At 44.1% G+C, this 12,087-nt stretch overlaps 1 protein-coding gene across 4 annotated transcripts; it reads left to right on the top strand.

The window, feature by feature from the left end:
- Window positions 1-422: 422 nt before the first annotated feature.
- Window positions 423-9,518, top strand: rhoub (ras homolog family member Ub). Of its 4 annotated transcripts, none has more exons than XM_060944203.1 (4): window positions 423-807; window positions 3,332-3,390; window positions 4,130-4,189; window positions 6,441-9,518. In XM_060944203.1, exons 1-4 carry the CDS (start codon window positions 609-611, stop codon window positions 6,894-6,896), a joined length of 774 nt encoding a protein of 257 aa, XP_060800186.1. In that variant the 5' UTR covers window positions 423-608; the 3' UTR covers window positions 6,897-9,518. The 4 variants fall into 4 exon arrangements, with proteins under 4 accessions (XP_060800186.1, XP_060800187.1, XP_060800188.1 ...); XM_060944204.1 differs by having other exon boundaries at window positions 3,335-3,390; XM_060944205.1 differs by lacking the exon at window positions 4,130-4,189.
- Window positions 9,519-12,087: the final 2,569 nt, after the last annotated feature.

The following is a 12,087-nucleotide window of genomic DNA, read 5'->3' on the forward strand; positions in this document are numbered from 1 at the left end:
GTGCTGATTTCCCACAGGGACTGAAACATCAAGTCCTATTAGCTCTGCTACTCTACTGATTGGAAGAAAACTGCAAGTCAGTCCTGTACTGATGTGCACTTACAACAAGTGAAACTTCTGATCTTTTTGATATGAGTGAAAAACAGTTTATCATGTGCCTTAAAGAAAACCAAGCAGCTCTGCAGTTCACTGGAAGTCTGTGTTCTTCTGTGTAACTCCAGTTCATTAGTAATGGCATCACCAACCATCACAAGCGCTTCTTTTCAAACCTCGTGTTGTAAAACAATGGGAGGAGATAGTCTAATTAGAATTGATTTAAAGCTTGTGATAGGAGGAAATAGTGGGGGGTGGAGTTATTCAAATTAGGCAATAGCTTAAAACCCCTCTGTATTGCGCGTGCTGCTGTTTGCCTGTTCGCTGTGTAGAGCGCGGGAGGTTCTGAAGCGGAGAGAGAGAGAGAGAGAGAGATAGATAGATAGATAGATAGATATGAGGCAGCCTCGCTGTGCCGGAGTGATGATTATCCGGTGACACTGCGACCCTTTTTGAAGCTTCATTCGTCTGTGTATCTCCGTTAGACGCTCGTGCGTAAAGCCTTTGGAGCCGCGATGGATTATAATCCTCTCATGGCGCCTCCGGTTCCGCCGCATAACCCGAAGTGCAGCCGGCCGTCGGGCTCGCAGGAGCGGCTGCTGAAGTGCGTCCTGCTCGGGGACGGAGCTGTGGGGAAGACCAGCCTGGTGGTCAGCTACACGACTAACGGCTACCCCACCAAATACGTCCCGACAGCCTTCGACAATTTCTCCGGTAAGGAAGTGTAGCACTCTGCGCTGGGGGGGTGGAGGAGCACTGGGGGGAAGCACTGGGGTGAGCACTTGGAGGAGCACTGGGGGGTGGAGGAGCACTGGGGTGAGCACTGGGGTGAGCACTTGGAGGAGCACTGGGGGGTGGAGGAGCACTGGGGTGAGCACTTGGAGGAGCACTGGGGGGAAGCACTGGGGTGAGCACTTGGAGGAGCACTGGGGGGTGGAGGAGCACTGGGGTGAGCACTTGGAGGAGCACTGGGGGGAAGCACTGGGGTGAGCACTTGGAGGAGCACTGGGGGGTGGAGGAGCACTGGGGTGAGCACTTGGAGGAGCACTGGGGTGAGCACTTGGAGGAGCACTGGGGGGTGGAGGAGCACTGGGGTGAGCACTTGGAGGAGCACTGGGGGGTGGAGGAGCACTGGGGTGAGCACTGGGGGGGTGGAGGAGCACGGGGGGGTGGAGGAGCACTGGGGTGAGCACTGGGGGGGTGGAGGAGCACTGGGGGTGGGGGAAGCACTGGGGGTGGAGGAGCACTGGGGGGGGGGAAGCACTGGGGGTGGAGGAGCACTGGGGGGGAAGCACTGGGGGTGGAGGAGCACTGGGGGTGGAGGAGCACTGGGGGTGGAGGAGCACTGGGGGTGGAAGCACTGGGGGTGGAGGAGCACTGGGGGGGAAGCACTGGGGGTGGAGGAGCACTGGGGGGGAAGCACTGGGGGTGGAGGAGCACTGGGGGGGAAGCACTGGGGGTGGAGGAGCACTGGGGGTGGAGGAGCACTGGGGGGGAAGCACTGGGGGTGGAGGAGCACTGGGGGGGAAGCACTGGGGTGGAGGAGCACTGGGGGGGAAGCACTGGGGTGAAGGAGCACTGGGGGGGAAGCACTGGGGTGGAGGAGCACTGGGGGGGAAGCACTGGGGTGGAGGAGCACTTGGAGGAGCACTGGGGTGAGCACTTGGAGGAGCACTGGGGTGAGCACTTGGAGGAGCACTGGGGTGAGCACTTGGAGGAGCACTGGGGTGAGCACTGGGGGGTGGAGGAGCACTGGGGGTGAAACAGGTGTTATTGGGATGTTGGGGAATTGACCACAAAACCCATGCCCTTCCCTTGTGTAAAGAGCACTGGGCACTTTCCACCTTTCCTTATTGCCCTCAGGTTCTGGGTCAGTAAAGTCCCTATAAACCTTCGCTCGCGTTTCTGAGACTCAGTTTGGTTTGGTTTCATTCATCAGCAGTTTTCCATAATGAAGTGCCCACTACAGTTAGTGAATGTCTGTCTGTCTGTCTCGTTTTCTTATCTGTCTAACTATCTGTCTTTCTTTGTCTCTTTCTGTCTGTCTGTCGATGTCTGTCTATCTCTATTTGTCTGTCTAGCTATATGTCTGTCTATCTCTGTCTCTTTCTGTCTGTCTAGCTATCTGTCTGTCTCTTTCTAGCTGTCTGTCTGTCCAGCTATCTGTCTCTAGCTATCTGTGTATGTCTGTCTCTTTCTGTCTGTCTCTTTCTGTCTGTGTGTTTGACTAACTTTCTATCTGTCTGTGTGTCTGTCTGTCTCTGACTTACTTTCTGTGTCTGTCTGTCTCTGTCTGATGGACTTTGTGTCTGTCTGTCTGTCTGACGGACTTTCTCTGTCTGTCTGTCTCTATCTGACTGACTATCTATTGTGGAGTATTTCTGATGGAGCTATTGTTCCACTGTTATCTGTTATAACATTAATACCACTAACAGTACCTGATACTACTAATATCAAAACCAGCTCATTTTCTAATTTTAAAGTTGACAAGTTAAAATCAGTCCCAGTCTCAGTTTGAGTTCACTTAGTTCTGCACTTCAGAATGTTCCAAATGCTTTGAAACATTTAACGTGAAATTGGTTTGGCTTCTCTAACTGAAATGTATAAGAAGTTCATTGATTTAATATGATCCACCAGACCAGATCCAAAAGGTCGGTCTGTCTGTCTAAACTCTGAAAGGGGCTGCATAAAGTTTGTGTGATGTAACAGTCCAGCGCTTTAAACTGGATCTGACGTCCCCGAACTGCGTCATTTATGCAATAGCACAGGTGGCACTTCAGAGGGGAAAAAGGTACAATCAAAGGCAGATCAGATGACAGGGATTTGAACGCAATTACACAATACAGCCAGCCAACTGAGAAAGCCGGTGGGTTTTACTTTGTATCTGTAGGAAAAGTCATTGTGTATGTGCGGGCAGAGTTCACTCGGTTGAATATTTCTTTGCCTGTGCTATTGCAGACTGCTGACAGTTTGTATGGTGTTTAGTCCGGACCTTGAGTTACAGATTCAGTTATTTGAATTTTACAGATGAATCAGAATGTTATATTTATAGTTTACATTTACATTGATTCATTTGGCAGATGTATTTTTATTATAGCACAGAATGTTCGAGCACATTGGTTTACTGGGGCAGGTGAATCCGTGCATGTAAATCAGTGTGTGAGTGACCATGGGATGCAAATTTGCCTCACCTCTTTCTCTCTCTCTCTCTCTCTCTCTCTCTCTCTGTCTACTGCAGCAGTAGTACAGGTTGATGGACAACCGTTGCGACTGCAGCTTTGCGACACTGCTGGACAGGTAAAGACAACCCCACTGCCTTTTTGCATTCAAACACTGCAGCGTTTGCCATATCAAACAATTCAGACTGTTCAGCCTTTTCAGACAGGAGCGTTGTTCTCAATGACTCCCTCAGACAGCACCTGAATGTATGTGCACCCTCCCTGTCTGGGGCAGAGGTGTTCGTGAAGGGAGTGCAGCGTTTCAAGTTTAGATACTTCAGGGCTGTCAAGGCCACAAAAAAGATGTTTCACATGCACACTGACTGCAGCATACTTTCCCACTGATCCTGAACCGACCCTGTAATACGACTCAGTCTCAGAAAAAAAAGGTACATAACAGGAATTTTAAGGTACAGACCTTAAATGTATTTATTATTTTTTACGGTGGGTTCCTGCTAATTGTATGCCCTTGAAATTCTATCGTGTACATATTAGGATTTAAAATATTCCTCTGAGCTTCCTGTTAGACATTTTCGAGGACAGGTTTGTATTGGTTTTGCCTTAGAATCTTTTTCAGTACCTGATGCTGCAAACTCCTAACTCTGTCATATAGACGAAGCTTTTTTTTTTTGTAGCTCAGGAGCGCAGAATGTGAAGGGGATTTGAAATGATTGAGAAGTCATGGAGGGCAAGACCCGGGTAATTAAAATAGATTAGAGAGGATTGTGTATTATGTAGCAACCACAGAGGTGGAAGAGAAAAGGTATTTCATCTCTCTCTCCTCCTTCTCTCTGCCTTTCTATGTGTGAGCCATGCAGGCTTGGAAGAAGAAATGCTCAACCACCAGTTTTGCCTCCAGGCGTAGTTCCTCATGCCAGGTTTATGCCTTTACCACTTTCTGAGCTGCGGCAATTATTAAAAAATGTTTATCAAAAGCTATTGGTCCAAGTTCATTACGGTATGTGCCCATTATGGATATTTTTGAAGAGCTCTGTGCATTCACTCCTTTTTTTTTTTTCCCCCCACTGTGTTGAATCCATTCGTTTGCACAGGCTTTGAAGCTATTGCATTCTGCAAACAGTTCAATCTTTTACATTGTATTGTGTACTGTATGGGTTAACCAATAAACGGCTCTGCCCTTTCAACACACAGCGAGTAAATCTTCTCATACAGTAAAGGAAGGCAAGCTTTAGCAAACACAGTTGGTAGATAAGATATCTTTCTTACTCAGGTATTGCGCTCAAAGTGAAAGGAAAGTGTTGATGCCGACACAGTTAATGGTATACTAAAAGACCATGTCCTCCTTGATTATATCACTTCATATGGTTAGTTCAGGTAAGGCTTTACGTCCACCAAGATCAGTCTGTGATAGATGATTTATATTCGGTCAGTGTTTTCAGAGTGGAAAGGGGAGGGTTAAGCACTTCTGTCAGAGCCAGGGCAAGTCTGTGTTCTTAAGGATTTACCGTAAGAGGCCCTGTTCTTTAAAGCTTTGTGGACCTCTAGTGTTACTTGATTGGCAGAGTCTAAAGGAAGGGCGTAGGGTGTGCCAGAGCTGCACGCCTTGGCAGAGTTCAGAATGATCGCTGCTGAACAGTGTGTTCCGCAGGACGTGTGGGTGGTTCCAGCTTTGGGCAACTTGAGAGGTTGGAGTTAATTGATTCGGTGAAGTATAAAACGTGCCAGTGATGGGATTTTATTAGATGTACAATTCCTACACGGATTTTCAGACTGTATCAGGTTGCTACAGCTTTTCTGAAATTTTGTCAAGAAGACGTATTAGAATTTGAACACTATTTGTATAGGAAGCTGCTAGAAAATTGCTAAAATGAAGAATTGAAATGAACAACTTTATTTATCGCACACAGACTTGAGCACAGTGAAATGTCTCCTGCATTTAACCCATCTGAAGCAGTGAACACACAAGTGAGCAACGAGCACACATACCCAGAGCAGTGGGCAGCTGTGCTACAGCACCCGGGGAGCACTTTAGGGTTAGGTGTCTCGCTCAAGGGCGCTTCAGCCCAAGGCCGCCCCATGTTAGCCTAACCGCATGTCTTTGGACTGTGGGGGAAACCAGAGCACCCGGAGGAAACCCACGCAGACACGGGGAGAACATGCAAACTCCGCACAGAAAGGCCCTCGCCGGCCACGGGGCTCGAACCTTCTTGCTATGAGGCGACAGTGCTAACCACTACACCACCAAAGTACAAGTTTCTAGAATATTTTATGTTTTAAAGATGGTGCAGCCTACATCAAAGGATTTTTTTTTTTAATGTCAAGAAAAGCAGAATATAAACCACACCTAGATGTGTTTCTATACTGAATGACAAATTCCCTGTGGCAGTTAAACAAGAGAATTTAGAAAACATTTTGCACTTGCGTTCTTCAAGAAACTCAGATTATATAAATATGCAAATAGGAAATGCCCCAACTTTGCATGCCCCACCCCCTTTTCTTGGCACCCTGACTTTGCATGACTTGATTATTCTTTGCCGAAAGGATTTCCCCATTGAAGTATCTTTAAGTTATTCCACGAAATCAAGTCGGACATGAGCTGATGGTCAACGAGGCACGTAGCGCCGAGTCAGTCGGCTATAAGCCACGTACGATGTGATTGAGTAGAATAACTTTTATTCTATCCACATTCACGACGAGATTGAGTGGAATAACCGGTTTATTCTATCCATGTTCACTGGATTTTGAGAAACAGAACATTTATTTTTTGCAAATTCGATAAATAACTTTATACAAAACGTCCGACAAAATCATTTCCGCTTCGAATGTAAACAAACCGGCGAAATGAGTCGCAATTTGCGGAAAATGCGATGAATTATAATTCTTGAAAAATAAGATACGTTCTTACCATCAAATACTTTTATTCCATATTTTGTTGCTTTTTTGTATTTTAAGTCGTTTTTATTTTGTCCTTGGTTAGTTCAGCAACATGCGCCGCCATTTTGTTTTTCTCTACTCGCGGTATATGAGCGGATATCCTAGTAGTAGAGTAGCCAATCAGAGAGCACGATTGCTCATATCCAGTGAATGTGGATAGAATGTCATACTAGCTATTGTCACACCTATTACTATCGTGTTGTATTAATTTCAAATCTTCTGTCTTTCTCTCAGGATGAGTTTGATAAGCTGAGGCACTTCTGCTACTCGCGCACAGATGTCCTGCTCCTCTGCTTCAGTGTGGTTAGTCCTGCTTCCTTCCAGAACGTGGGTGAGAAATGGGTGCCTGAGATCCGGCGGCGGTGTCCACTCACCCCCGTGCTGCTGGTGGGCACACAGTGTGACCTGCGCCAGGATGTCAAGGTGCTGATCGAGCTCGCAAGGCGGCGTGAACGACCCGTACCTGAGCAGGATGCCCGCGCCCTTGCTGACAAGATCGGCGCCGTTACATACGTAGAGTGCTCAGCTCTCACACAGAAAAATCTGAAAGAAGTGTTCGACGCTGCCATCTCCGCCGGCCTGCGCCAGTCTGACAGACGCGCCAGGCGGGAGCGCAAGGTTCTCAGCACAGCTGATAAGATGAAAATGCTTTCCAAGGCCTGGTGGAAGAAATATGTGTGTATCCAATAGCACGAGCGCAGTCTCTTCGACACACAAGGACAAAGTGACAAAGACTCTTGACTCATTCAGTGCCTCAAACAGATGGACCGATCAGGAGCTCTGACAGGGGTGTGTGTGTGAGAGAGAGACAAGCAGTGTGTAATCAGCAAGATAGTTTCACTGAAGTGAGAGCTGAAGCATTACATCAGTCTTAGCTATTAAGTCTTTGCTATAAACTGTTTTATTAGTTAGCTATCTCAGCTACTCTGAACTCAAGCCTTTTTTTTTTTTTCCAAGAATCAGTTCACTGGGAGCTTCAGAGTGCTAATCTCTTAAAATAGAAACATGCATATGCTTCACTTTTTGTCAGACATTACTGTTGAAAAGTTTGGAATCACTTGGAATCAACTAAATTTTATTCAACGTTCATTACTTTGTGCTAAAATGTTAACTTTAGATCTAAATAGTGTAGACCAGACAGTACTGCAGTATTTTGATTGAAAATAATTAATAAATGATGCATAATTACAGTAGCTAAGGATGTCGTTGCAAAATGATTTGCAAAAAGATATCATATCACGATATTTTAATACGTTACAAATTATTCTATCTACATTCACTGGATATGAGCAATCGCGTGCACTGATTGGCTACTCTACTAGGATATCAGCTCCTATACCGTGAGTAGAGAAAAACAAAATGGCGGCGTGTGTTGCTGAACCAACCGAGGACGACATAAAAACTACTTGAAAACAAAACCCCAAAAAATACAAAAAAAACCCCAACAAAATATGGAATGAAAGTATTTGATGGTAAGAACGTATCTTTTTATTTTTTGAGAATTATAATTATCGTATTTTTCACAACTTGCTACTGATTTGTTTACATTCTAAGCAGAAATTATTTTGTCGGACGTTTTGTATAAAGTTTTTATTTATCGAATTTGCGAAAAATAAAAATGCTCTGTTTCTCAAAATCCAGTGAATGTGGATAGAATATTCCACTCAATCTCGTCGTACATGGCTTATAACCGACTCGGCGCTACGTGCCTCGTCGGCTGTCATCTCACGTACGACTCGATTTCGTGGAATAACTGTTAAATGTATCACAATGTTTCGAGTTGCTAACAAAGTGGCAGCCAAATCAGTAAGAGGGTTCCAATGGTGGTTTTATTAAACGAGTTATTTAACAAAGACAAGGAAACCTGTGATACAGAAATAGGTTTTCACATCCAGGTTGTTACAATGAACAATAACAGAGCATGACGATGATATAAAATCACCATGGTGTATGTAAAGTTCTCAGGAAAGTGTATTATGATGCTTTTTCTTACAATATCGATATCCTATTATATCACCGTCCACTAATGTTTAGCAAAGTGTCCAGATTAGATCATTGCCTTCCAAATCTGAGGATTTTGACACATTCATGTTTCTGGATACGAATTTTATTATAACACGAGTCTAAATGATTTACAATTCTAGACATATTTTTTTCTATAACCGATTTATTACCTACGAAGTTCCATAGTGCTAACATCATACAGTCTAATCATTTTATACTTGTAGCTGTGGTGATTTCAAACTTTTGAATGGTCGTGTTTAGTTTGTCATGTGCACAAGATTATATTTGTCTGTTTAATGAGTGTATGAATTTTCTTTTAATTGTCTTGTTTTGAAATGGCAGTCACTTGCTCTTCAACACTGGATCTCAGAGCCGTTCACGTTCTGGTTATTATTTTTTCCTCTATCACACTATGGAATGCTCCTAAACTTCTTTAATGCCCATCTTTGAGCTCGTCTTTGGCACGATGATGTCATCTTTACTGACTCGACAGCGGTTACTGTTGATGGCCACCCATTCAGGACTTCTGGGAGTGTTGCGTGTCTATCATATGGCAAAACATTGTAGTGTAAAGGATGTCAACTCATCAGCGTATTTGATGGCAGCATAAGTTAAAGCATGATGTGAATTTTTTGAGAACTAAAGCTTTCGGTTCCTTTCTGATGTCAAAGAAAGCCTATCAGGTGTTTTATTGCCTTTCATAATAATCATTGCAAGTATGTTCATTAAATCTTTGATCGTTGTAGCAGATTTATTTGAGCGACACAGGACTGTATGTGTGTGTGCGCGAATGTGGTGGTTCTGTCACCTCAGTTTTATGGTCGTGGTGTGTATGTAGTGCTGTTGGGTGTTTTATTGGTTAACACACTGGCTTTAACATTTGTCATTGTGGTACAATAGGCTTTAATTCACACTGTGGTCGTGTGACATGTGACGAGCCTGAATATGCAGTTCCCTGGTTGCATTTTCTCACTTTGGACGAAATGTAATTGTGTTGGTTAGCCGATGAATGGGACATATTTGCTTCTCATTATTCAGAAGCCATTTTCTCTCTTTCAAAAGTTTGAAGACCTTTGGAGTTTAGCTGTAAACTGTACAGGAAAGATTGATCATTATCGAACAGATAAAATCACACTGTGCTTAATGTGTACAAAGCATGTTTCAGTGCCATAACGTTATCAGGTACATCCATATAGATTTATGCATTTTTATAACTATGTAATTATCTTTCTGTTCCTGTACGATCATGCCCGGTGGTAAACATCTCAGTTATGGATTGTCAAATAAACTTGCTTCTTTGAACTAAAATTGAAAAATGGCATCTTTTTATTTGGCGTGCACACCTGAAATGTTTTCATTTGTGTAATGACCATATAATAAACCCAGCTCAAGCGGCTCCAAAAGCCTTTGTAAATGTAAAAATTACTAATGTGGTCTTTTACATTCCTTTACAAGCTTGTTATTTTGCAAATGAATGGCCCAACCCAGCCCCTGCATTGTCTGTCTGTCTGTGATGCTGAGCATTAATTTGGAAAGACTCCGTGGCTAGCACTTCCATTGTGATTATGTCTACACCAGCAATTTCAGGGCTTTGTTTTGTCTGAGTGAAAAGCCAATTGCGGAGGAGGACAGCTTAAAACAATATGGCGTGTATTTCTTCAAGGCCAAACAAAGATGCAGGAAAATCTCAATGAATGCTTTCATAGGCAAGGTAGCCATTTTTATACGAACTGTTTCTGCTTAGCAGTCCAGTCGCAAAAAAAAATCTAATAAGGTTTCAGCAGTCTGAAATGGACATGATTGTGAAGCATTCAGGGAAACCCGCAGTAACCGTTGTCAAAAATATTTGAGTATACCAACTTTTTTCAAACTAACCTCTATTTACCACATTTGTAGTGTGTGTGTAATTACAGTCCTACAGACCATAATTTGGATGCACCCCTTTCCTGAAAAAAAGAATAAAAAAACCTTTGATGTATGCGCAACCATGTCTGCCACCAAGTTGTTGAGAGTAAAGGGCTCTTTACATGGGCTGTATCACTTGTCCCCCATTTATTTTCGCAGATGGGCAGGAGAAATAACTCGGGCAGAGGGACAGATGGGCTCGAACCCAAGAAACCATCACACACGTTCCAGAGAGGAGGACATCGCTGTCTGTCTCCAAGTTCTCAAATTTTCTGGTTGCTAAGTGAGAATCATGTCAGAGTAGGCCAATATTTTCAGCTTAGCTAGCAAATTTGGTTAACACACTAATAAAATGAGCATATTACTGGATATCTCGTATCATCTCTAGCCGCTTTATCCTTCTACAGGGTCGCAGGCAAGCTGGAGCCTATCCCAGCTGACTACGGGCGAAAGGCAGGGTACACCCTGAACAAGTCGCCAGGTCATCGCAGGGCTGACACATGGACACAGACAACCATTCACACTCGCATTCACACCTACGGTCAATTTAGAGTCACCAGTTAACCTAACCTGCATGTCTTTGGACTGTGGGGGAAACCGGAGCACCCGGAGGAAACCCACGGGGACACGGGGAGAACATGCAAACTCCGCACAGAAAGGCCCTCGCCGGCCACGGGGCTCGAACCCAGACCTTCTTGCTGTGAGGCGACAGCGCTAACCACTACACCACCGTGCCGCCATTACTGGATATGGTTAATAAAATTAAATCACCATCAAAGATGGCTCAGATATTTGGTTGGCCCATTTTTATTTCTACACACACCTATCTATGTTGAAGACCTTTAATAATGTCCTTGACTCAGGTTTATAAATCAGTTGGTCAAGGTTGTAACTGGAGTGACTCCGTTAATATACAGTCACTGTTCAATTTATTAGGAACACCCGTACAGTCTTGCATCTATTATCCATAACTGCTTATCCTGTACAGGGTCGCAGGCAAGTTGGAGTCTATCCCAGCTGACTGTGGGCAAGAGGCGGGGTACACCAGGTTATCGCAGGGCTGACGCATAGAGACAAACAACCATTCACACTCATATTCACACCTACGGTCAATTTAGAGCCACCAGTTAGCCTAATCTGCATGTCTTTGGACGAAACCGGAGGAAACCCACACAGACACGAGGAGAACATGCAAACGCCACACAGAAAGGCCCCTGTCGGCTACTGGGCTCAAACCCAGAACCTTCTTGCTGTGAGGCAATGGTGCTAACCACTACACTACCGTGCCGCCCCACAGTCATGCAGTTTATCCCAACAACTAATCATTTAGCAGAAGCTCAATGCATACAATCATGCAGACTTGGGTCAAGCGCTCTGGTTATTGTTCACGCCATCAGAAAGTGGAAAAAGTGTGTTTTCACTGACCATGGTTGTCGGTGCCAGATGGGTTGGTTCAAGTATGTCAACAATTGATGATCTCCTGGGATTTTCATGCACAACAGTCTCGAGAGTTTATACAAAATGGTGTGAAAATCAAAAAATATCCCATGAATGACAGTTCTGCAGGCAGAAATGCACCATTGATGAGAGAGGTCAGAGGCATACATGTCAACCTTTGGTCAATCAAACCTGTATAACCAACCTCCAAAATCCGTATTTCCCTTATAAAATCCGTATAAGATGCAAATTAAAATAATTTACCTAAAATTTGAATGATAATTAACAATGGTATATCCCAGTTACTTTTTATTCAATATTAATAACAATAAACCTTCAGAATGAATATAAAGCTCCAATGTTTGACAAAAACACAAAGTGTTATCAGCGTAGTTACGAAGGAAATACTTCGTTGTTTGGAGACAGGTTTCACCGAGCGGCTATTATGCACGAGACTTCATATTAGCCACAAAGTCAGAAAAATCTGTTAGTAAAATTACATTATAATGACCAAATACAATGAAAAGTATTTTTC

Source organism: Neoarius graeffei, chromosome 17 (assembly GCF_027579695.1).
Source record: "Neoarius graeffei isolate fNeoGra1 chromosome 17, fNeoGra1.pri, whole genome shotgun sequence".
Lineage (NCBI taxonomy): Eukaryota > Metazoa > Chordata > Actinopteri > Siluriformes > Ariidae > Neoarius > Neoarius graeffei.

Bases quoted from the DNA above. Each gene is read 5' to 3' on its own strand.
- rhoub (XM_060944203.1), top strand. From the start codon at position 609: ATGGATTATAATCCTCTCATGGCGCCTCCGGTTCCGCCGCATAACCCG. The intron at 808-3,331 runs GTAAGGAAGTGT...TGTCTACTGCAG, and splicing joins AGCCTTCGACAATTTCTCCG to CAGTAGTACAGGTTGATGGA. The intron at 4,190-6,440 runs GTTTATGCCTTT...TCTTTCTCTCAG, and splicing joins GGCGTAGTTCCTCATGCCAG to GATGAGTTTGATAAGCTGAG.